Source organism: Dermacentor albipictus, chromosome 5, assembly GCF_038994185.2.
Source record: "Dermacentor albipictus isolate Rhodes 1998 colony chromosome 5, USDA_Dalb.pri_finalv2, whole genome shotgun sequence".
NCBI classification, from domain to species: domain Eukaryota; kingdom Metazoa; phylum Arthropoda; class Arachnida; order Ixodida; family Ixodidae; genus Dermacentor; species Dermacentor albipictus.
Window position 1 is genome coordinate 38048602 of NC_091825.1, and position 24166 is coordinate 38072767.

At 45.8% G+C, this 24166-nt stretch overlaps 1 protein-coding gene across 3 annotated transcripts in view; it reads left to right on the forward strand.

Annotated features, from left to right (window-relative positions):
• The window catches only part of LOC135909511 (decapping and exoribonuclease protein-like), a 68321-nt gene that overhangs the window by 39638 nt on the left and 4517 nt on the right, over positions 1–24166 (forward strand). The window contains exons 5-7 of one of the 3 annotated variants that reach the window (XR_010566722.2): positions 2048–2133; positions 8061–8228; positions 14030–14190. Coding sequence is in view for 2 of the 3 variants with exons in the window: in XM_065441486.1 (XP_065297558.1) it covers positions 2048–2133; positions 8061–8181 (207 nt within the window). In the remaining variant the exon portion in view is untranslated. Of the gene's footprint in view, positions 1–2047; positions 2134–8060; positions 8331–8801; positions 9397–14029; positions 14191–24166 lie in introns of those variants that run through there. The other 2 variants (XM_065441486.1, XM_065441485.1) reach the window with 2 other exon arrangements.

The following is a 24166-nucleotide window of genomic DNA, read 5'->3' on the forward strand; positions in this document are numbered from 1 at the left end:
AGCGCTCCAAACATTGTGCAATCTGTTAAAAAAAAAACAATCATCAACCTGTCTTTTTGACATTGCCTACTTACATCACTTGGCCTTTGCATCAGGCCACTATATCAAATTTCAGTGGATACCTGCTCTTTGTAGTATTCTGGCTAACAAAAAAGCAGCTGAAGCGGAACGCAAAGGTCTTCAACACCAAAACTATAAGCGGATTTATTTCACTATATTTGATCCTTCCCAACTACCTAAAGGTTTGCTTTTGATGAAATGGACAGGGTGTGGAGCTTGCCGACCCAACAACACCCTTTCTTGTACTAAACTGACCAAAGTGTCAGATGCTGACTTCTATCCAAGATTCCTCAACATTTGGAAACTATATCATCGTCTTCGCCTTACCTCCGCCTGTGGAAACGGCTTACGGTACGCTTTGATCAAGTGACAAGTTCACACTGCAACAACTGTGGCTCAGTTGAAACCGTGGAGCATATCCTGTTTGAGTGTCGAGCGTATGCCGACGATTGTGCATTTCATGAAGATTGCATGCATTCGCTTACACAGAGATCTTTCTCATTTTACTGTGTCTTAGACCCTTTAGCCTGCCTCACACAACAGAGGCGTGCGATGAACTTTTTATTCACATACTGCGAAAACATTGGTCAACTCGACAAACTTTAGTTCTGCTCTGTCACCCTCATGTGCCTATCATGCAGCGAATTCTGTCACTTTATTGTGGGACGGTGAATGCACTGAAGGACTTTACCATAGCATGCCGTTGCCGATGAGTCAGAAAACTCAATGCCCATTTTTTTAACTTATTCCTTTTTTTTGTGCCTCTCTCATTTCTTTCTTTCCCCAGTTCCCTTCCCCATGCAGAGTAGCATGTCAGCTATGTCTGCACGTCGGTTAAAATCTCTGCTTTTCATTAAAGGGTTCCCTCTCTGTTTCTCTCTCTTCGGGCACCCTCGGAAGGAAGTTCTGCGTGTCCACTTAGTGTAACACGACAACTGGGAGCCATGATAAAGCCTTGGGAAAGAAATGCTTGTTCTGCTGAATCTAAGTCATTACACTCTACGCAGAACTTTCATTTTTGTGAACAGCGCCAGCCTTTATGGATATTCCTCGCTTTGGAAGCCTGTCATCGCTATTGCGACAATAAATAACAAATATAGATGTCATATCACATTTATTGCTGCGATTATATAATACTATTTGAATATAAAATCATTCAATGCAAATAAAAGCAGAGAAAAAAAAAGTGAGATGCTATACTGGAACATTCTCGCAGTGACTGGGTAAAAAAAATTGGTGGAACGAGTGGCTGATTCATTTACGTCCTGCCTGTCCCACATAACCGAAGCAGCAACAAGCACAACAAATCCGGTGGTCCAGAAAAAACTTCTCCAAGGGGCTTATTCCACATTAGAACAACACCTGTTCAAGAAAAAAATATCTAGAAAGTATATGTATGCACATCCTATGTGGAACCACATTAAGAGCGTACCAAAGAACAAGCCCAGCCCGACCTGAGCCCGCCGCCTCAAACCCAGTTCAACCCGAAGCCCGGAGCTTCATGCCCGGGCCCGGCCCGAGCCTGCTGTGAACACTACTTAACCCGATGCGGCCCAGCCCGTGGGCTGGACTGGATCCGGGTTTTCGGGTCGGGCCGAGATCATGCAGTGCTCTACCCTGTGCCGCGTCAATTTGTAGAGGCTTCCACAAGTGGAAACATTTTGAGATAACTGTTGAGGCTCTGCATTCTGCATCCTTATGCTTTATTACTGCCAACGTCACTTGTAAACTACATCTGCATCTATCTCAACTTTACCAAACTGTCATCACAAGCTGTGAACGGAGAGCAGAACTCTTGGTATAAAGATGAAGCATTTGTTTAGCCTCGCCTAGAATGATCATGCAAAATAGCTTGGAAAGTGCGCCCTGTGTTCTAATCGCAATGTTGCGTTACTCAAAGATATTTTTATAGAACTTCTCTCATTTGATAACTCTGTAGTGTTAAGCTTCTGCTGCAATATTTCTGTTTTTTCCATTTTGATTACAGGGACTGTGGTCGGAGGATGTGTGCATGCGATTCTGCAACCAGATGCTTTCCTTTATCAAAGAACACGTCGAAGGGAATGACGGAAGGTCAGATAATTTCTTATCTTTTATTTCTCTTTATCTTGTTCTTCGTGTCTCGTTATTTATATTGCCTTCTTTTTTTGTTCCTTGTCAAACGTTGATGGTCTATACTAAGGTTGGTCCGTATGAAGATGCGACTTATGACGATCAGCAAAACCCGGAGAGGGCAGATAAATCACCAACGGATCTCTTGGGCATGTAGGGCCTTCTGGGCTTTACTTTTCGGCAATAAAGTAGCCTCGCCGCCTACGGGATTGTCGGACGCTCGGACGCTCAGTTGCCATAGTTGAAAGTTCGAATGCTTCTTTTTTTTTTGACAGTGGTGACCTTGAATTTCACCTCCTCCAGTGTACTACATCTGCACGCTTGGAGGGACACCTGATACCAGCAAAATATGTCAAGAGCGAGTTGGCCTGTACTAATCCAGGTACAACCAAATTAGGAAGGCCCATTAAGCTTCAACAAAGACACTCCCACTCACACACAGAACAGCCTCATCAGAACAGGAATTGGCCTCCCTGGTGCAGTATTCGGCCACTCCCTCCCTCATGATTTCTACAATTAACCCATAGCCATGGTCTCCTGCAGCTGCGGAGCACCTGACCAAGGTTGCAGTCAGACCTGTAACGCAGCAGAGGGTGCTAAAAATCTCTGGTTTGGACAGGCCGCCAATGGGAACTCACTCTGTCAACCTTTAACAGCCGAACTCTGTTGAGTGAGTCTAGCTTAGCAGGACTCTTTGAGGAACTATCAGACATTGTTAGGGACATCATTGGCCTTTGTGGTGTTAGAACTGGTGAAGCTTATACAGTGCTTCAACAAATCTGTTGTTGAAGATTTGTTGAAGGATGGTGGGCAGATTGTTCTAGAGAAACTGGCCACCCTGTATACGCAATGCCTCATGACGTCGAGCGTACCAGAATCGTGGAAGAATGCTAACATAATCCTAATCCATAAGAAAGGGGACGCCAAAGACTTGAAAAATTATAGACCGATCAGATTACTGTCAGTTGCCTACAAACTATTTACTAAAGTAATGGCAAATAGAATCAGGAACACCTTTGACTTCTGTCCAGCAAAGGACCAGGCAGGATTCCGTAAAGGCTACTCAACAATAGACCATATTCACACTATCAATCAGGTGATAGAGAAATGTGCGGAATATAACCAACCCTTATATGTAGCTTTCATTGATTACGAGAAAGCGTTTGATTTTGTCGAAACCTCAGCAGTCATAGAGGCATTACGGAATCAGGGTGTAGACGAGCTGTATGTAAAAATACTGAAAGATATCTATAGCGGCTCCACAGCCACCGTAGTCCTCCATAAAGAAAGCAACAAAATCCCAATAAAGAAAGGCGTCAGGCAGGGAGATACAATCTCTCCAATGCTATTCACAGCGTGTTTACAGGAGGTATTCAGAGACCTGGATTGGGAAGAATTGGGGATAAAAGTTAATGGAGAATACCTTAGTAACTTGCGATTCGCTGATGATATTGCCTTGCTTAGTAACTCAGGGGACCAATTGCAATGCATGCTCACTGACCTGGAGAGGCAGAGCAGAAGAGTGGGTCTCAAAATTAATCTGCAGAAAACTAAAGTAATGCTTAACAGTCTCGGAAGAGAACAGCAGTTTACGATAGGTAGCGAGGCACTGGAAGTGGTAAGGGAATACATCTACTTAAGGCAGGTAGTGACGGCGATCCGGATCGTGAGACGGAAATAATCAGAAGAATAAGAATGGGCTGGGGTGCGTTGGGCAGACATTCTCAGATCATGAACAGCAGGTTGTCATTATTCCTCAAGAGAAAAGTGTATAATAGCTGTGTCTTACCAGTACTCGCCTACGGCGCAGAAACTTGGAGGCTTGCGAAAAGGGTTCTACATAAATTGAGGACGACGCAACGAGCTATGGAAAGAAGAATGATGGGTGTAACATTAAGGGATAAGAACAGAGCAGATTGAGTGAGGGAACAAATGCGAGTTAAATGACATTAGTTGAAAGCAAGAAAAAGAAATGGGCTTGGGCAGGACATGTAATGATGAGGGAAGATAACCGATGGTCATTAAGGGTTACGGACTGGATTCCAAGGTAAGGGAAGCGTATCAGGGGGCGGCAGAAAGTTAGGTGGGAGGATGAGATTAAGAAGTTTGCAGGGACGACATGGCCACAATTAGTGCATGACCGGGGTTATCGGAGAAGTATGGGAGGGGCCTTTGCCCTGCAGTGGGCGTAACCAGGCTGATGATGATGATGATGATGATGATGATACAGTGCTCATTAAAAGTCATGTCCTCCGCTATGGAGGTCTCCCAGATAAGCAATGCAGTATGGGGTAGGATTCCTAATTCATAAGGCTATAGCTGCCAACATTGACGAATTCTACAGCTTTAATGATAGGGTAGCAGTAGTCGCAATCAAACTTAGTAATAGAGATACATTAAAGGTAGTACAAACCTGTGCTCCAACATCCAGTCACGATGACGATGAAGCAGATCAATTTTATGAAGATGTTGAATTAGTGATGGGAAAAGTACAAACTAGTATACTGTAGTAATGGGCGACTTCAATGCAAAAGTGGGAAAAAAGCAAGCTAGTGAACAAGCTATTGGTAACTACGGCATCAATTCTAGGAACGCTAGAGAAGAGATGCTGGCAGAATTCCCAAAAAGGAATAAGCTATGAATAATGAATACTTTTTTTCCAGGAAGCATAGAAACAGAAAGTGGATCTGGAAAAGCCCTAATGATGTAACAAGAAATTAAATTGATTTCATATTGTCTGCCGATCCAAGCATAGTGCACGATGTAGAAGTAATCGGTAAGGTAAAGTGCAGTGATCATAGGTTAGTAAGGGCTAGGATTCTCCTCAATTTAAAGAGAGGAAGAGTAAAATTGATCAAGAGGAAACAGGTCAACCTAGAGACAGTAAGGGTAAAAGCAGACAAATTCAGGCTCGTACTTGTAAACAAATGTGCAGCCTTAGAACAGAGAGATGATGATGATGACATAGAGGTAATGAATGAAACCGTAACTAGGCTGGCTTCAGGGGCAGCAATTAACTGGGAGGCAAGACACCAAGGCAATCAGTGGGCAAGCTTTCTTAAGTAACAAAGGACCTAGTAAAGAAACGACAAGGAATGAAAGTGTCCAACTCAAGGGATAAGATAGAATTCACAGAACTGTAGAATCTGATCAACAAGGCGAAAACAAGGGGCATTCGAAATTATAACTTGAGAAAGACTGAAGAAGCCGTAAAAATAGACGCAGTCTGAAATAAGTGAGAAGGAAACTTGACATCGGACAAACCAAGATGTATGCATTGAAAAGATAAGCAGGGTAATATCGCATGCATAATAGCAGCATCAAAGAACATCCACAACAGAAAGGAACACTGACAGACACGGACAATCACAACTCACAACACTCAGACACTCACAACTGATTTTATTCCATGAAAAGAAGTTTAATATTAGGGCTGCGTCATGCATGCGCGTTGGGAGGCAAAGAATCCGTGCCATCCCAACACCCCACAAATTACATCTTCTTTCTGAGAAAAGGTCACATTCCGAACTATATAACAACATTGACGTATCGCCAATGCAATCACTTCCCTTTCTCTTTATATGGAAGGCTTCCAGTAGATCTCATGGGGTCTGGTCTTTGCCCCTACCTAATATCTTCGCGCTCTCAATATGCAGCGAACACTTCTTGCAGGAACTGCAGTGCTGTACTGAGCGCACGTCTTCACTGTTCTCTAAATTTCATTGTTGCTCCCTCAGCCGATCGTTCAGGCATCTGCTAGTTTGGCCTACAAAGGCTTTTCCGCAGGACACCAGTATCTCATCTACCACTCCTGATTGGCACCGCAGATATGGCCTGGCATGCTTCTGCGCTTCGGTTCATGTTTCCGAGCCTGCCTTTCAGTACCCTGTTTTTATTCCACTCACATTCTAAAAGCGATTGCACTGATGGGCATTCCGCTACAATTTCTCCAATGTACATTCCCTTAAAGCCGTTATATCCATGCTGTGAATGAGAGAATCTGCTCAAAAGTTGCTCCGGAATGAGCCGCGTAATCTTGGAGGTCACGGTGAAAATAAGTTGGGGTCACCGCCAGGTGGGGTACGCCACCACCTAATGCAAAGAGTGCAGCTCACCTCCTGCCGTTCATACCGCTAAATGAGCTGAAGGGTTACTGAGCTAATCCAATGCAGTGCGTGGTCATGCATGTTTCGGGTAAGCCATTAGGAAACTATGTGTCGGAATCGTTTAGGGTGAAGTTCTGCTTGCCTATAATAATGGGCACTCGGCCTATTTCGCATTGTTGACATGTCCCGCATTCCTGCTTCATACTGGCGGCGTGCGTGACCTTGGTGGGATAGGTGCTCAATAGCAGACGACGTGCATTTCATTTGTTCAGCGAGGCTGTTGTGTCGTGGTGCGCTCAGGAAACTAAAAGTTACCCCCTGCATATTATTGGCTGATTTGGCGTCTGTGCTGTGTGCTGTCGCTTTATCTGTGTGTGCCCTTAGCATAGCACATTTGTAGGTTGCTGAATTTATTAGCTAGACATATTTCAATCTAAAATAAAATTGATCAAGCAACCACCCTACATACCACGTGACCTTAATGCTGCACGTCTTTGTGCCTTTTGTGTGCTTGCTTTTGTGCACTGGCGATTCGCGGTGCTTTCTTTTTTCGAGTGTGCTGATTGACTCGGTGTGGCCGCTTGATGGTTGTAAGTTATTCGTGAATGATCACGTGTGCAGATTATTTTTATTTGCCATTATTTGTGCTGGTACATTAGAACCATTTTGATGCGCAGGAATAGTATTGAGTCAATAACCGTTCAGAGTAATTATTGTCCAGTGCTACAAATGGCTCCGAGTCATTCTGCAATATTTGCTCTAAAGCGCGCTTGGTTATTGCCACCACTGCGATAACAACTTGCATTTTCACCCAGCATTCTTACACATGCATAATATATTGCATTCTTTGATAACGACTAGGGAGAATTTAAATATTTTCTTGCGCATGAAGCTGAGCACATTTAAAAAAAAATTTGGTATCCCTTCACCCACTACGCTTTGCCTCACAGACCAAATACATGTGTTTAATCGTCTATCATTGCACACTTGTCAACGTCGTCAAATGAAGTGGTTCGCATCAAGAACACATCTACTTTTACACTTAATAAGCAGCTAAAATAGTTATTAACAGTTGTCTAACATTGAATATCGCCAGAGTGAACCTTTTGACGAGGGGACTTGTCTTCGCCAGGGACAGAAAAGCTTTTGTAGGAGTGTTTATTCACACATAGCTCACTCTTTCCCACCTGTTTTTCCACCCCTCGATCATTTCATTTGCCATTTTACTATTTACCGAGCATGCCTCGATACAGCAGTTTCCTTCACAGAGGAATCTGTTATATTCAGCGTTTCTTGAATAAGCTGCTGCTGACAATCATCACAACATCCTGCTGTTCTTTTTTATTCCAATTATATGGACACTGCAACTCTTTCTTTGCGACACCAATGGCAGAAATGCGTTGCATTTCTGCCATTGGTGTCGTTGTCGCCATGAGGTTTCATCCAAGGGCGAAAAAGTCGTCACCGCGCGTCGTATATTGTATGTGCGAGTGAAAGTGTGCGAGGGTGTGCAGGCGATCAGAGCTGAATCTCGCACACGAAAGGAAGCGCGCCATATCTGTCACGCGCAATTCTCCTGGGCGAGTGTGTGCATTCTCCTCCAGGCGGTGCGGTCGGTCGCATGTATCGATACATGCATGTTAACGCTTTCAGGAGGACACAAGCAGAGGCACCTTGTCGTTTGTGGTTCGGTAGAGGCCGCCTCTTCTGTCTGTGCGCATGTACATGCCTGTATCGGGTTCTGAGTGGCAATACCGTGTTTTCTTGTTTTCTTGCCTGCAGAACTGTCTACCATTTCGAGTACGTGCCGTCATCCCGCGAGATCGTCTGCAAGCACCTGACAAATCCTGCAAAGCTTTACCGTCTGCCGGACTGGTTCCTGGAGGCATTTGAAGACTGTTGAAGTGTTTGCTTCAGTTGCACCTCTCGCTCTTTATGTGACTGTTTTCGGTGAGAGCGTGCTAAAGGCAACCTTCCAGAAAATTAACAGACTCTATTCTACTCACACTTTTCATAAGTATTTAGTAAAGGTTTCATTGCTCCAAATGAAAATGTTTGTACTTTATATTAGAATATGAGAATATTTGTGTTTGTAGTTTCTGTCATTCTTGCACAATTGTTCTTTTTTAGAATGTCCAAAAAGTGTTATTTTAACATGTCATCGTGTAATTACTGAACCATCAGCTTTTCAAAAATTGTGAATGTTTTTTTGATGGAAGTATAATCTGTAGAAATGATTTCATTCATCATCATACCATTTCTCAGAAGCAAACATAAAAATAATAAGCATTTTAAGTGCCTGCGTTGTTGGGCAAATTTCTATTCTTGAAACGAACGTAGCAGTCAAGATGGTAAGCTTCGAATATAAGCTGCCTAGAGCAACCATTTGTTTATTATGTCACAAAGGCATTCTCGCTTTCACACTTACACTGCCATAACGACTGTTGCACGTAGCAATAGACTAATCATTTGCGAACTTGCTGCAGTTTCAAGTGACTGAAGTACCACGAAAATGTTGTGCAGGATGGTTGACGCCAACTGGCAAGAAGCGCTACGTCACAGGGTTCATCGTTCCCTTCCCTATATTTTGTGCACATCATATTTTGTTACCCCTTTGCATGGATGGCGTAAATTATGAACGGTAATAGTCATTTGGAAACAACCCATTAAGAAAGAGCGAAGGTGATCATGTAACGTCATGGTGGTAGATGCCACGCACAGAAAACAAGCTGTGAAAATCACCCATTTTTCAGGGTTCGGCTGTTTGCACAGCCACTTACTGATTTTCAACGAGCTTGTGTCGAAGTTAAGGAGATGCTGCTGGTAAACATCTGTGATGTTAAAACAACTTTAAGTACTCACGCATTCTACATAGTTTTCGAATAGGTTATTCTGTATCTGCTGTGAGTAGTAGTGTCTGTGTACCAAAAAACGCCAGTGCCCAATCTGAAGGGCATAAAAGGTGCATGTTATATTCCATCTAATTCCACGTTTCCTTGTTGATGGAGCTGATTTGTTGCCGAATATCTGTTTTAGGTTGTGTTTGTTGGTTTAATTTTCAGTAGTTACTCTGTGATTCTATTTGGAACAGCCTTAAATATGATTAAGTGGAACCTTATGTTGCTTCTTCCGATGCATTGCGGCTAGCAGCTGTGCAGGATTGCCATGGCCACGTTGAGCAGGGTCGGTGAGAGAGCTGAACCCTCTGCTGTGCCTTCGTCGAAAGTTTTTATGATCTCTGGTCGAGATTTGCCGAAGCCGATGGCGGCCACTCATTCTGATAAAATGGTCCAGACATAATCGTAGGTGTGTTTTCTGCATCGGTAGGATAAAAATTTGTTAGAATGATATTGTATGAGATGTTGTCAAAGGCTGCCTTGAGGTCCAGCGCTAGAATTGCTTTGGTATGACCTTTACTGGGACCAACGACAATATATTTCTTGAGCTGCAGTAGTATGTCCAGTGTAGACATACCTCAACAAAAATCTGTTAAGGTTTTGGAGAATTGTTTTGCTGCATGGTCAAGCTGGTTGCGCATAAGTCCTACAAACAGTCGTCTTCATTGTCGAGTGGATAACAAACCGCGAACTTCACTTGGCTGCCGCGGGTTACAAAAGGCACACCAGTGAATTTTTGGGCGTCTGATGTCGGTTTTTGTGGCAATCATACGAGGCGCACTGCTTTAAAATCGAAACCTATGCCGAGCCTCATTTTGCAGTCACTATAGAACTGCTGGTTCGTCCAGTAATTTTCACGTCATGCCTCTAAAGCAGCCTTGCATTACGCCCCAGATTTGTTGCATCTGCAAGAAAAGGTAGTGCTTGAGAAAAGTCACAGCTCCTGCCACTGGGCTGTTCGTACAACTAGGGAGAACTGTGGTGCTTCCGTTTGCCTGGAATTTTTGTTTCAAAGTATCGATTCGAAATTGTCCCAAGTCAGTTACGCATGCATGTGATATGAAAATGGAAGGGAAATGCGATTGGCAATCGGACAGTCCGGACATAGTTCCATGCGCGGCTTTTGTTTTCTGTTCCTCACGTCATGTGTCAATTTCTCACGCAGTGGGACACTGCTGCTTTCATTTATTTGAGTACTTAATGTTGCCTGTATTCGGGGGGGGGGGGGGGGGATATGGGGCATATTCTCGACACTGGTTTTTTGTGCGAGATGAGAAAGTCACCGTTCACTTACGGATGCAAGCAATAATACCGTTAACCCTGTAGGAGTGCGGATATATAGGCGCACTAGTGTGGCTTCTCAATACCTGGAGAAATACCAGCAAGAACATTACATGGGCAAATGTGCAATGAAAATATAAAAAGCACATGCACATTATTTCAACACCATGCGTGATGACACAGTGATAACTTGGGGATAGCAAGCACGGTTCTTTTCGCTTTCTCACAAACTTTATGAATGAGTAATGCTGCACTGTTGAGATTTGCATTAGTAATGTGGACTAACGTCGTAACAGCTGTTCCATTTTTCTTACGCTTGCGAAAACCGGCTTCTATGAACTTCGCTGAGCTGTCTCAATTTTTGAGTGAGGAAATGGCAATTGAATTTGCAATATCTCCACTTTGATAGATGTGTGTTAAAGCACGTTTCTTTCTATGATTTCTTATATTTATTCATATTACGGTTCACGTATGTATGAAACTTAATATGCTTTAGAGTTGGGCATGGCAGCCTGCTCGTTATATAAGAACAAAGTGAAATTCACCTACCCTGAAACATTAGGCAAATAGCTTTACGAATTAAGTACCTATCAAAGGGCAGTTTTCATTAACACAGCCCTGTCTTCTGACAAGATTCTTTATTTTTACTCCATCTGTAATAAATTAGGGGAAACTTTCTGCTCAACGAACCGGTGAGATGTCTACAATTTGATGTGCAAAATTTACATTAGCTCCTAAATTGCTTAACACCATTTATTTGAAATGTCGAAATGTGTGGCTATACCAGAGCATTGCATTAAATAAAAAAGAAATATACAGTAGCGGTCATGGGCTAAATAGACATTGTTAAAAAATGTTTCCGTGCATAGGCTCGTGCTACCCTTGAGTGCAAATTGAAATGAAAGTGACGCAGTGACAAATAAACCAAAAGTAACTCTTTTCATGAGAGAGGGTTATTGTGCAACTTGCAGTAAAGACACGAGCCAACGAGACGGAAGGTAGATGCTCTTGTTACGCTCATAACAGCAGCCCCTAGTCCGCAATGAAGTCTGCGCCGTATGCATTTGAATTTATAAATGCACTTTGGTAAGTTCATTGCCAAACACACAGCTACACGAAGTAAGAATAGTAGCTTTATCATTGTGTAAACTTGTTTTCTAAATTAACAGGTACAGTGTCACGCGTGCCCAGGTAAACATAAACACATCCCACTCGATTACCGTGGACGCTTTCTGTCAAAATGACGATGTGACTGGAGCATAGCACAGGCCAACCCGAAAGCATGCGTCCAAAGCGTCCGGAGCAGTTTGAATCAGCGGGACCGGGCTGGGCTCGGGCCCGCTCATTAGAAGTGCTAAGTCGTGCGTTGGAGCATGCACGAACATTGTGGATTGCATAGACTAAGGCACTCTTCTCCAAGCTTAAACGACACGTGGAAAGAGCTGGCTCTTAGTATACCTTAGCAAAGAAAATAGAAAAACAGATGGAAGAGACAGAAGGAAACATTTATTGAATGAAAACAGTGGGCCTCTGCGATTTTCCACTTCTGGCTACCCTCGGGCTGCCAGAACCAGTCAGGATTACATCTCTTGCTAGCAGAGGACTAACAGAGGCGATGAGCACTCACCACCATCTTTGTGGCGACTTGATGGATTGGAACAGGGGAGCTTGAAGACTTAACTTTACCTCACTTAGCCAAGTGGCTACTGTCATCTTCGGATTTCTTTCTGGCATTGTCTTAGGTGCTGACGCACCTTTCCGCATTGTGAGGCGGTGCTATACGAGCGGCAGTGTGTGTGCGCCTTTCCCTTGAAGGCTTCTTCCCATCGGCGATCAGGACGCCGCGCTCTGATGCGTGAATGTTATCTACAAAGTGTTCCGTGCAAGTTCTAGACACTTATTCACACACATTGCTGTACATTTTTGGTTCGTCTTTTTCTGGTAGTGTTCCTTTGACATATCTCGTGTATGTTTGCGGCAATACTATCTCCTTTTTTTGCAGTTAGTGAAGGCGTTGCAGCTAGCCCGTGTTTGCTCCGTCTTTCCATCGTATGCTTGAGTGGCAACTAGAAACCGATGTGTTCAAACTGCCACCTGTTGACGTTACGAATGCAATGGTTGAGTATTAGGCACACATACATTAGCTTATTGCTCTCATGGTCACGATCAGTAATGTTTTTCGTGTGAAAGTTTTCACTCGTCGCGGGCGATGGGCATTTTCATGTGCCAGCCGCATCTCCAGCTCATCATAAAAATGAGAAGCACCATCAGCCGAAACGAACTTTCTGAAATCGAAGCCCAAGCTGGTTAGCACAAAATTTTGTGCATATAAGACGTGTCTGATATCCTGCTTTTTCATGTCTTGTCAAGTGACAACACCACGCCAACTCATCAATGCCGCTGGTGGGCGATGTGATCGCTGCGAGCTGGGATCCTCGAGCTATCGCTTTCGAGCATACAATCACCGACGCGCGATTTCGCGTCTTCGCATCGGGCGCGTCGGAGGCCGTCTATTGCACTGTGCAAGGTGAGGTTGGCCCAGTGCGTGTCCTGTGCTGAGTCGCGCGAAATCCCGCGAAAGTCATCGTATTACTTGAATGCAACTATATATTTTCATGCTGGCGATGCATAAATGGGTCAACTATGCCGAGCGCGTGCCAGCCTCGCCAGGCACTGCCATGCTGGTCGCATGTTTACATTTGGCCAGCTGTCCGTCCGGCGTTCGATTGTTCAAACTTCGGGCAGCGTTGGGTTGTCTTGGGATCCCAGCCGACGTGACTTTCTATCAAGACGGGAACTAGCTGGCTGCCGTCTGGCTGCCAGAACTCCAAAAATCTAAGAGGCCCAGTGTCCCGAGCGAGGCCCAGTGTCCTGAGCGAGGCCCGGTATCACCCTGACGGCAACGAGTTGTTCGTTTTCCACTTCCCCGAGGGCGAGCTTGGCCTCTCATGTTTCGACTAGGTCGCGTTCGTTTGTTTGTGGTGCTCAGTTCGTGTCCATTTCCAGTTGCATTTTGCGGCCTTCATGCCACGGTCATTCTAGGAGCAAGTGTGCCAGGGTGTCGGCTACATCGGCGCGTAGGCAGAGGGAGCCTTAGAGCGTCTGGTAGAGGTAGTACATTATCGTTCCATGAGTGTACGTGTTACTTTGTAGGTGTCTTAGGATCATGCTTTTTTCTCTGCCGACTTTTGGGGGCAGCGGAGCATACACCCGGCGCTCTAGCCTGTAGTGTTGTAATATCTTTAAACACTTGGTGGGTACGGCCTCTGCCTCTTCTGCTGCAGGTCGGAGAGCGCACTGAGCGAGGGTAGCCAGGCAGATGAAGCTGTGCTTTTTTTTGCCCTTCCACAAAAACAAACATCGTTTCCGTGTAAGGAAAAATAAATTGCACAAAAAAAACCGCCCTTCAAACCATTTCCTTGTTACCGCTTTATTGATTGTATTGTTGCAACTCTCGATACAATTATGTTATTTTAGCACTAACTCAAGGGTTGTCTCTTTCTACTTGTGCTTTTATTTTATGCTGTACGCTTGTGAATTCGCCTCTTTGTATGTATGCATATATATGCGCAGGTAAATGACCTCAAAGGACGAGATCGTACGATCAAGTTAAATGCCTGTGTACCGGCAGAAAACAGCATAGTCAGTGGGCCAGATCACCGATGTTCCCATGGGGGAAATGAAGAATGCAGTCTTGATTGCTCATACACTGCAGATGATTAGACCCCAAGAAGGTAAGGCTGAGACATCTGGTACAATCCACTAGTAAAATATATAATTCCGGGGCTTGAAAACCAAGCCCATGCAGTTCTCTAGGCGTGAGTAAGAGCGGCAGCAGCAGCGAGTGAATTGATCTTTGTACTGCTCCTCGCTTGAATGCGAACTAAACGGAAAGATCCGAGGGCACGGGAAGCTCTCAACCATTGGTGCACCTAGACGGTGCCCAGCACAGATCACCTTTAAGATAGGCTCCGCGCGGCCACGTTCAGCCATGCCATACGCAGCCACCGCCCAAGTAGAACCCTCCTTCTCCTCCTCCTGCTGCCTTGTGCGCAATAGACCACGGTGCACTACCTCCCCGTCTTCCTCCTTGAAGCTGCCTTCTTCTTCTCACTCATGCATGCTTTCACTCGCACCTATACAGTCGACTCCTGATAATTCGAAGCCGCTTAATTGGAATTTTCGGTTAATTAGAAGTGAAGTGCTGGTCCTGTCAGTTTTGCATGTAATCCTATAGAAGAAATCGCTCGATAATTCGAAGTCCTCATCCAGTAATATTGTTTAAATGGAAGTTAATTTTCAGCTGGGATTCTTGAGGTGACCGTCATTCTTTGGTAGAATGTGCAATTTTTCATGTGTTGCAACAGTTCTGTGCTCCGCGTTGGTGTCATCGCCACCGCAGCTGCCCGCAATGCCATCCTTCTTGGAGCGGCGCGATTATTCATTGCTACGGCTGCCGTGGCCTCTGCGATCAACTCCAGCGGGAGGCAAAGCAGCTCCCGCCGGAGGCCACACGCGGCTGCCGCGCATTGCCGGAGCTGATCGCGGAGGCCACGTGGGTGCCATAGGTGCACGCAGCGCTGCATACTGGCAGTGGCGAGATTGTGCGAGATTAGTCTTGCAGCGTGCGCAGCGTATGTCGAGGCGTGTGTTGGTCGAGCGCCTTTGTGCGGGAAGCTCGTAGGCTAGGTTGTTCCACGAGTGATTCGGAATTGACTGTACCTAGTCACGCAGTTAATAGCCATGGCAAACCGTGGCTCTTATCGCACGCTCGACCTGGCAACGAAAGTCGAGGTTTTGAAGGAAGTTGAGAAGGGAGGTGCCACCTAACAAGACATAGCGCGGAAGTACGGGATCAAGCCGAACACGCTCTCAAACTACATCAAGAACAAGCGCACAATAATGGATGCATTTGAGAACGACAAGTTCAAGACTTCTCGGAAGCGAATGCGTACCGGCGCTTACCCAGAGTTGGACAAGGCTCTGCTGGTTTGGATTAGGGAGGCCAGGAGCAACAAACTTCTTCTCAGTGGAGACATCGTTGCAATGAAAGCCCGAATGCTTGCAGCAATGTTGGGGATCGATGACTTCGTTTTGTCAGATCGATGGCTGACGCGCTTTAAAGATCGCCATGACCTGGTTTTCAAGAGCGTGTGTGGTGAAAAGGCGTCCGTTAACCAGGAAACATGCGTCACGTGGAAGGACGGAAAGCTGCGTGAATATTTCGCCGAATACCGACCGGAAGACATCTTCAATGCAGATGAGACTGCACTCTTCTATCGGCTTCTACCAGAGAAGACCCTGAACTTCTAGGAGGACAACTGTGCTGGGGGCAAACGCACGAAGGAGAGAGTGTCGGTGCTGATCGCGGCAAACATGACTGGCACAAAACGATGTCGGTTACTTGTGATCGGGAAAGTCGTGAAGCCGAGATGTTTTAAAGGCGTGAAGACGCTGCCTGTGGACTATGAGGCGAACAAAAAAGCGTGGAAGACGGCCGAAATCTTCAAGAGCTTGATAAGCAAATTGGACCGCAAGTTTGCTGCTTTGAACCGCAAGGTGTTGTTCCTTGTCAATCACTGCAGTGCTCACGTGAATGTGCCAGCCTTGAGTGCAATACGCCTCGCATTTTTGCCTGCAAACACAACGGTTGTTTTGCAGCCAATGGACCAAGGCATCATCAAGAATGTTAAAGTCCTGTACAGGCGGCACCTCCTCGAGCGCATGATTTTGTGTATGGATAGCTCCACAAAGTACGAGGTGAGCCTGCTTAGTGCCATCCACATGTTGGCGTGAGCATGGGATCGTGTGAAGCAAGAAACAATCGCAAACTGCTTCAGGGCTTGCGGTTTTGTAGCAGCTTCTTCGGAGGATGCCTCTGAAATTTCAGCGGAGGAAGCGTCAACAAGCGAGCTTGACGGCACTGATTTTGTTGATGCTCTCGGGGACGTCAATTTTGAAGATTACGTCGCTGTAGACAAGGCGGTTGAAACGTGCGGTGCGCTGACGGATAGCGAAATTGTAGAGATTATTCGGCCCCAGGAAGCGGCCCAGGAAAGCGACGATGACGTTGAAGGCGAGCCGCAACCTAAGGCTGCCGATGTAGCTGCAGGCCTTGCTCTCGCGGAGCGCTTCTTTGCTGCTGAAGGTAACGTGGAAGAAGCGCTCCGCCACATCTACAGCCTGCAGAACTTGCTTTCAGCAGCGCGATTTGGCAAGAGGAAGCAAAGCAAGATGACCTACTATTTTTCTTAGAGAAAATACTCGATTTCGCCACAAATAAAGTGCTGTTTTCTGTGTTTTGTGCTTAATTGGAAGTTCGTTTAATTCGAAGTTTGTTGCAGTCCCCGTGAACTTCGTATTAAGGGGAGTCAACTGTAGTACAGTGAACTAGAAGGCTTTCTAGTGACGTGAGCGGCTTCCTGGGAGCGCACTTTTCAGCATGGAATGATGCGGCGGCGCTGGAGTCGACCACTCTTGACAAATGCTGCCGGCCACACTGCAGCCTGCAGCGGTGCAGCATTATGCTGAATGGGGTTTCTTACGAGAAACTCACTAGCCAGCACTTCAGAAGCAAACAAAAAACATCCATATACGCCCACAGAACGAAGAAATGTTGACGTGTCCTGTGTATCAGTACGAAGCTAGGAACAGCGTTGGTTTAGCAAGTTCACTGTACTTCAGCTATAGTTGTTCAGCTGTTCGTAAGGAAGGCGCATCAGCATGGAATCGCTTGTTAATGGGAGGTGCGTGAAGTATATTTAAATCAGCTTGGCTGATTACTTCAATGCTATACGCAAATGTAGCTGTTACAGTAAACGGCACCACTATCTGCTTGCGAGCACGCTCGGAGGTGCTCTGAATGATGTTCCATATCGGTGGGGTCGAAATTTACATATTGCCCAAATGACTGCAAGACACTCTTTCTCAGTTGCTGAGTAGTTTGCTTCTGCTTTCAAGAGCTTATGGCTGGCATAAGCTATTACTTTCTCTGGACCGTTCTTCCGCTGTGCTAGTATGGCACCGAGGCCAAAGTTACTAACCTTGGTAGGAAGTTCAGTGTCGGCTGTCTCATCAAAATGGGCAAGGATTGGAGGAGCTGGCAGGCGTTTCCTTAACTTGTCAAAGGTGTCTTGTTCGCTTTTCCACATGAAAGGTTCATCTTCCCTTGTTAGTAATGTAAGGGGCTCAGCAATCTTTGAAAAGTTTTCCACAAATATTCTGTAGTATGCCCGTAAACCCAAAAAACGTCGCACTGACTGTTTGTTTCTGGGTGTTGGGAACCTTGCAACAGCTGCTGTCTTTTCGGGATCTGGCCGACCGCCTTCAGCACTGATAGCGTGTCCGAGAAACCAAAGTTTATCGAAGCCGAATTGACATTTTTCCGGCTTAATTGTCAGGTCTGCTGTGCGAATAGTTTCTAATACTAGTTGCAGGCGCTCTAGATCTTGGTCAAATGTTGCGCAACATACGACCACATCATCCAAATACACTAAGCATGACTGCCATTTCAATCCTGCGAGCACAGTGTCCACCATTCGCTGGAACGTTGCAGGCATGAAACAGAGGCTGAATGGAAGCGCTTTAAATTCGTAGAGGCCATCAGGGGTTACGAATGCTATCTTTTCATGGTTCCGCTCATCCACCTCTGTTTGCCAATATCCACTCTTGAGAGCCAGGGAGGAGAAAAACTGCACATCAGAGCTGATCTAACATATTGTCGATACGCGGAAGGGGGATACATCCCGCTTAGTTACGCTGTTCAATTTACGGTAGTCAATTCCTAATTGAAGTGTGTTATCTTTTTTCTTAACGAGCACTATGGGAGATGACCATGGACTGCTCGAAGGCTGAATAACATCATCTGAAAGCATCTCCTCTACTTGCTTCTTGATGATCTCCCTTTCTTTTGGTGAAACTCGATACGGGTGTTGGTATACCAGTCTTGTGGCGTCCTCTGTTATGTTCTGTGCTTTGCAACAGATGTGTACCATACCTTCGAAGAAGTGGAGAAGCAGTCAGAAAAATTCTTTATCAGGGCATATCTCTGTTTCTTTTGGGCTTCCAGGAGTATCGGGTAGATGGTAATTGATCTGTCGACACTGCAGGTTCCTGGCAGAGCAGTTGACGTCGTTAGGCTGCATAATTCGGTCGCTACACAGAACTCGTGGAAATAGGCAATAGCTGTTCCTTGTGTGATGTGTTGGAATTCATTTCCGAAATTTGTAAGTGCAACATTTGCATGGCCATTGCTTAAGGAGAAATGAGGGTCCTGAAAACTTCTTTTTATTTTTCAACATACATTGCCCAAATTTTCTGTGAAGATATATTGCAGAATGCTGATTTCAAATATATATTTAGATATAAAATATGTCACTTGGAAGAAAAGATATGACAGAATACAATACTCCTGATTAGGTCATTTCTTAAGGAACTTTTTAATAATTTCTCATCAAAATAAACTCTTAAAAAAAGAATATGTAGACATTTCCAAAGGCCCACTGCATATCCTAAAGCTAAGCAAATACCAATAAAGTAATTGCGATTATCATAAATAAATAGCAATGTTTGGAAAAAAAAACTATGTAGCAGTAATTAGCCTACATTTGATCTAATAATCTATCACATTTCAGAAAAATGGAAAGCTTTAGGATATAGCCGAGATATTACTAAAAAAAATGATACTTAGTTCACTGAAATCGGTTGATGTAAACATCATCAAAACTTCTGTAAGGGAAAAGCACTTGACGAAAAAAAGAAAGCTGAGAAAATTGCACTGAAAGTTTTACTGCCACTACCTCTTTTGTCTGTTTGAACGAATGGAAAACCTTCAAGCTCTAACATGTTGCCCAGGTGTTGCTGAGCACATGAACACCAAATTTACCAAAATAAATTAATGGAAACATTATCTAACCTTTCATAAGGCAAAGGCACTTGACGAAAAAAAACACCCAGAAAGTCACTTTCAAGTTTTGAATGCTCTCACAAGTTCACACAAGACCTGGGCAGTAGTCTTGCGTCTTGTTAGGCTTGTGCTTCTTGGCCGTTCTCTTCATCTTTTCAGTCTCTTCGTGACCTTTCTTAGACCTGTAAAGCCTTTGTTTGACCTTTTCAAGGCTCCTTGAATGTGAGAGCTACCAGGACTATAGCCAAGCTGCACTGCAACAGCCTTGTTGGTTTGTGTCATTCCCTGATTGTAGCGTGACACTGCTTCAGCAACACCCCTTTCCACAGCCAGCAATGAGTCGTGTCTGTTTTTGGAGCTTCGGGTCCAGATCACAGAGTGCAGGCACTCAATAGCATTTTGTGTCGTGCCATCACTGCAGCGCTGTAAGAGGGCCTGGTCACCTAGCCTTGCAAAGACTGGTTCCAGTGCATTGCAAATAAACCTTGGCAGAGGGTTTTTATGCGGTGGTGGCTTGGTTTTATGCGGTGGACACTCGTGGGTCATAGCCCAATGACCGCAGCCATCATCATCGGGGTCAAGTTCTCCTTGGCAGCCACGGCATTACTGAGAAAGGACAACATGATCCAGCACCAGGCCTGTGTAAAGTTCAATAATGCACCCCGCAGCTATGTCAGAAGTGTGGCCATGGATTTTCCACATGCCATCAAAAATGACCTCCACGTTTCCTACAGGGTTGAGGAAGTCCTTGTAGAGGGTTTTGACTACTTCCACGCTTGCTGCCTCTGTGGTTGTAGGTACTGTCTGGCAAGCTTGCACCATGGTTTCCATGTGTCCCCTGAAGATATTGGTGGGAGAGTTTCAGGGTGGCAAAAAAGTCCGCGAGGGCAGTCACTCCTTTTCCTATGCTTTGTATGTCTCATTACCCTAAGGTTGACCTCAATGGGCGTGATGTTTGATGCTCCGGTGACTCGTGGCGATGAAAAACGCCGCTTCGCGAAATCGCAACTTGGGCACGTGAGCAGTAGCCTCACCGCTAGGCCGTACTGTTTCTCATAGTACTTCTTGAGCCCAATAGTAGCCATCCCACACTTGATGCATGTTGTGGACGCGAAAAGCATCTGCAAAACTTTCATGTCGACAATGACGTACTCCATGTCGCGATCGTCGTCGTCATTCACCGCGCCACTGCCTAAAAGCTCGCACTTCCGCGAAGTCGCACACTTTTTTGTCAAGGAATACTTCGTATTGTCTGCACGTTCTTTGTGCTTTGCACGCTCAGCTTCCGTGTAAAACAACGTTTCGATGCAATGCGCACGCAAGCTTGGTCCAGCTGCGCCCACTCGTGATGCCGAAGTTGACATTCTCGAGGAGCTTGAAGCAGCCGTGTCGACCCGCAGTGCCGTGGCTTGCAGCGACGCCGAAGTTCTCGAGGAGTTTAGAACAGCGGCATCGATCTGTGGTACGATAGCTTGCAGTAACACCAAATTTGACGATCCTGGATGAGTTTGGTGCAGCAGCCCCTGGGGATCACGGGACTGCGGTACTGTGGCTTGTGAGAACACCAAAGTGGCTGTTCGCGGTGAGCCCAACGTAGCGGCGTCGATAGGTGGTACTGTGGCTTGCAATGACACCGAAGCTGCTGTAGTTGTTTTCGACGATGCAGTTACCTTGTTCCAAGCATGTCTCCTATTGCGGACCACTTTCTGCATGCTTGATTTCAAATGCGAGTCCCGCCCCATCAGAATAATGGCATAAAAACACGCACGCGCATACGCACGGCACGGCAGCCTGGCTAATAATTGTAGTAACGAAAGTGCAAAATAAAAGGGAGCGAAAACACTGAAAATATTTACATAAACGATGCGAGAAGAAGCGGTGGGGCACGAAACACTGCACAACAAAAAGAAGCCTTGGGCGCACGCAGACAATCGGGGCACGCGGCCGCGCCGGTTTACGAAGGAGAGGAGGCGCGCGCCAGGGCCAACCGGAGGGCTGCGCCTCGAAGAAGCGTGCGCTTCGCCCAATCAGCATTGCTCTTTCCGAATTTCATCCCTCGAAAACGTCACCGATGCCGTGACTCACAGAATGCCTTCGTCGTGTTGAAAGGCGCCAAAATAAAGTATGGGAAACCAACTTTCAAACAAAACCAAGATGGCGGCGATCACCCTGCATCGTCCGGAGCTTTGGCGGCTTGAAATTAGGGCAAATTTTCGAGCTGGGCCTTCGATTCCAGCCCACTGATGCTTACAAATTGCCGTTCTTTTAATACTTCGAGAAGGAATTGAGCAAAAATATTTTGTGGGGTAATACTTTAGACAATGAAGACTTCAAAATCGTGGTTTTTGAAAATTGTATTTTTTTTTGCATATTTTGCGATTTCAAGACCCGCGTCGCTCCTCAAGTGAACAAGACCCCAAGCCACGCAAATAACTTTGTTGAAAAGGAGCTCTATGTTTCCATCCACTATGCCTTTGCGGTCGTAAAACATTTCGTTCTCCACAAGAACCATTATACTGCAGCGTGGCAGCACAGTTACATTATCATCAACAACGCGCAGTGCAGCAACATGTCGCTCCTCCAATTCTTCTACAGGTATAGCTTGTTTTGTCGAGAAAGACACAGTGGACCTACGTAGATTAATTAAGGCACCGTTAGCTTGTAGAAAATCCATTCCCAATATAAGCTCCCGTGAACATTCTGGCAGTACAATAAAGTCAAAAACGTAACCAAAGCCTTTTATGGTGTCTTGTAGTGCATTGTCCAAGGGGTGTTTTATGGCGACTGCCTGCTGTGCGTATCTGCGGTCCAGTCCACTACATCACAACTTTTTTCAGGTGCTTCGCCACCTTGAAGCTTATTACCGAATAATCAGTGGCGGTGTGGACTAAGGCATTCAGCTCACATCCGTCTATTATCAACCACAAATCTCATGTAATCATTTCGTTCTTGCATCTGTTTGCTGAAATTATCTCATCATCAAACTGGAACCGTGTTGGAGGATCTTTGTAACTGGTTATCAGTGACCTCACCTCCACAGGTTGCTTGCTTCAGTTTTCCTGGTATCGGACTTGATGAACAATGCCTAGGCAATCATGGAGACGTGCGTGAGCTAGGTGATCAGCAGAGCATGGGTGATGGTGACCGTGGTTTATGTTGGCGAAGAGTAATGGGGCATTCGTGTGTGGACAAGTATTCTTCGATTTCTGCTGGCCATTCACTGTTCGGGGGCATGGTGCACTTAAGGGAAAACCCCTTAATCCAGCTTGGTGGTGCGGGCAGAACCTATACAGGTGACCCGCTTCTCCGCAGTGAAAGCACAGAGGCCTGCGCTCATGGTCACGGGAGACGTCACTTTTCAGGGGCTTTTGCTCCGCAAAACGAGGTGCACTGTGTACTGTCGGTGCGTAGGGAACGGTCGTCAAAACTGCTCCACTACTGTGTACCGCGGGTTGTCTGAGTATGTCGGCGTACATTGGAGTGCGCCACAACGGCTGTGGCTCATGCTCTGGATCCCATATGACCTGCCTCAGTTCGTCCCGGACAACGTCGACGATAGATAGTGCAGTTGGAGTCTGAGGTGTCTGCAACTTGTTGAACTGTACCTGATCATTGACTGGATGAGCTCCCGCAGGGCTTCAAGGTCGTTCGACACGCCACCAGAGAAGACATAAGCAGGTGCACAGCTTGCCTCACAGTTGTATTGCCGAGCCCGCTGTTCCAGCATCTTTTCGATGGTAATTGCTTCGTATCTGAACTCGGCGGCTGTGCGTGGTGGGTTGCGGACGAGAACTGAAAAGAGTTCCTGTTTTACTCCACGCATGAGATGGCGCAGCTTCTTATCTTCACTCATGTTTGGATCAGCACGCTTGAACAGGTGGGACATGTCCTCGATGTACATCGCCACATTCTCGTTTGTGAGCTGGTTCTTAGCTTGAAGTGCAATTTCTGCCTTTTCTTTTCGATCCGTGCTGGCATATGTTGCTAGCAGTTGTCATCGAAATTCCTCCTAAGAGGACAAAGATGGCCCGTGGTTTTCATACCACGTTTTTGCGAAGTCCTCCAAAGCGAAATATACGCTACGGAGCTTATCTCTCATTCCATTCATTAAAACTCACCACTCTCTCGAACAGTTCCAACCAATCTTCCACGTCTCCAAACGGGTCGCCATGGAATGTTGGGGGATTGCGAGGTTGGCTTGCGACCAGCTGTGCCGGGGCTACCTGGCTTGTTATTGTGGCCGCGTCCGTTGTCAGAGTTTCTCTTGGCGTGAAGAGAAGAGGGCCGAATTCGGGCGAATCACCTCGAAAATGGCGGCTAGTCCGCTGGTGCACAGGTGTGAGCTCTACGGGATGGGCTCGCTGGTGGTCGGGGCTACACTGACTTTCATTTGTGGGGCTTCGACTCATACCGAGCGCCTCCACCAGAAATGTAACGACGTTGAGGAGCACAGGTTAACAAAACAATGATATTTAGCAGAAGGGTTGAGATCTGGGCCAGTTGGTACATAGTTGAAAGATAAAACCAGTAAAAAACACAAAGGACAAGAAGAGAGGTTCACACCAGAACAACCTCTCTTCTTGTCCTTTGTGTTTTTTGACTGGTTTTTTCCTTCAACAATATTTATTAAGGACGAACCTGTGCCCACAACTAAAGGTCATGAAGAAATCCCCGGCAGTCGTGTTCTAAAACTGGCCTCAAATTGTCTTCTTTCTTCTCGCATGATACCTTGTGTGCGTGGTGCATGCGAGCCGAGTCTAACCGGCCACCCATGCCACAAAGGTCGCTGCCTGTTGCTGCTGAAC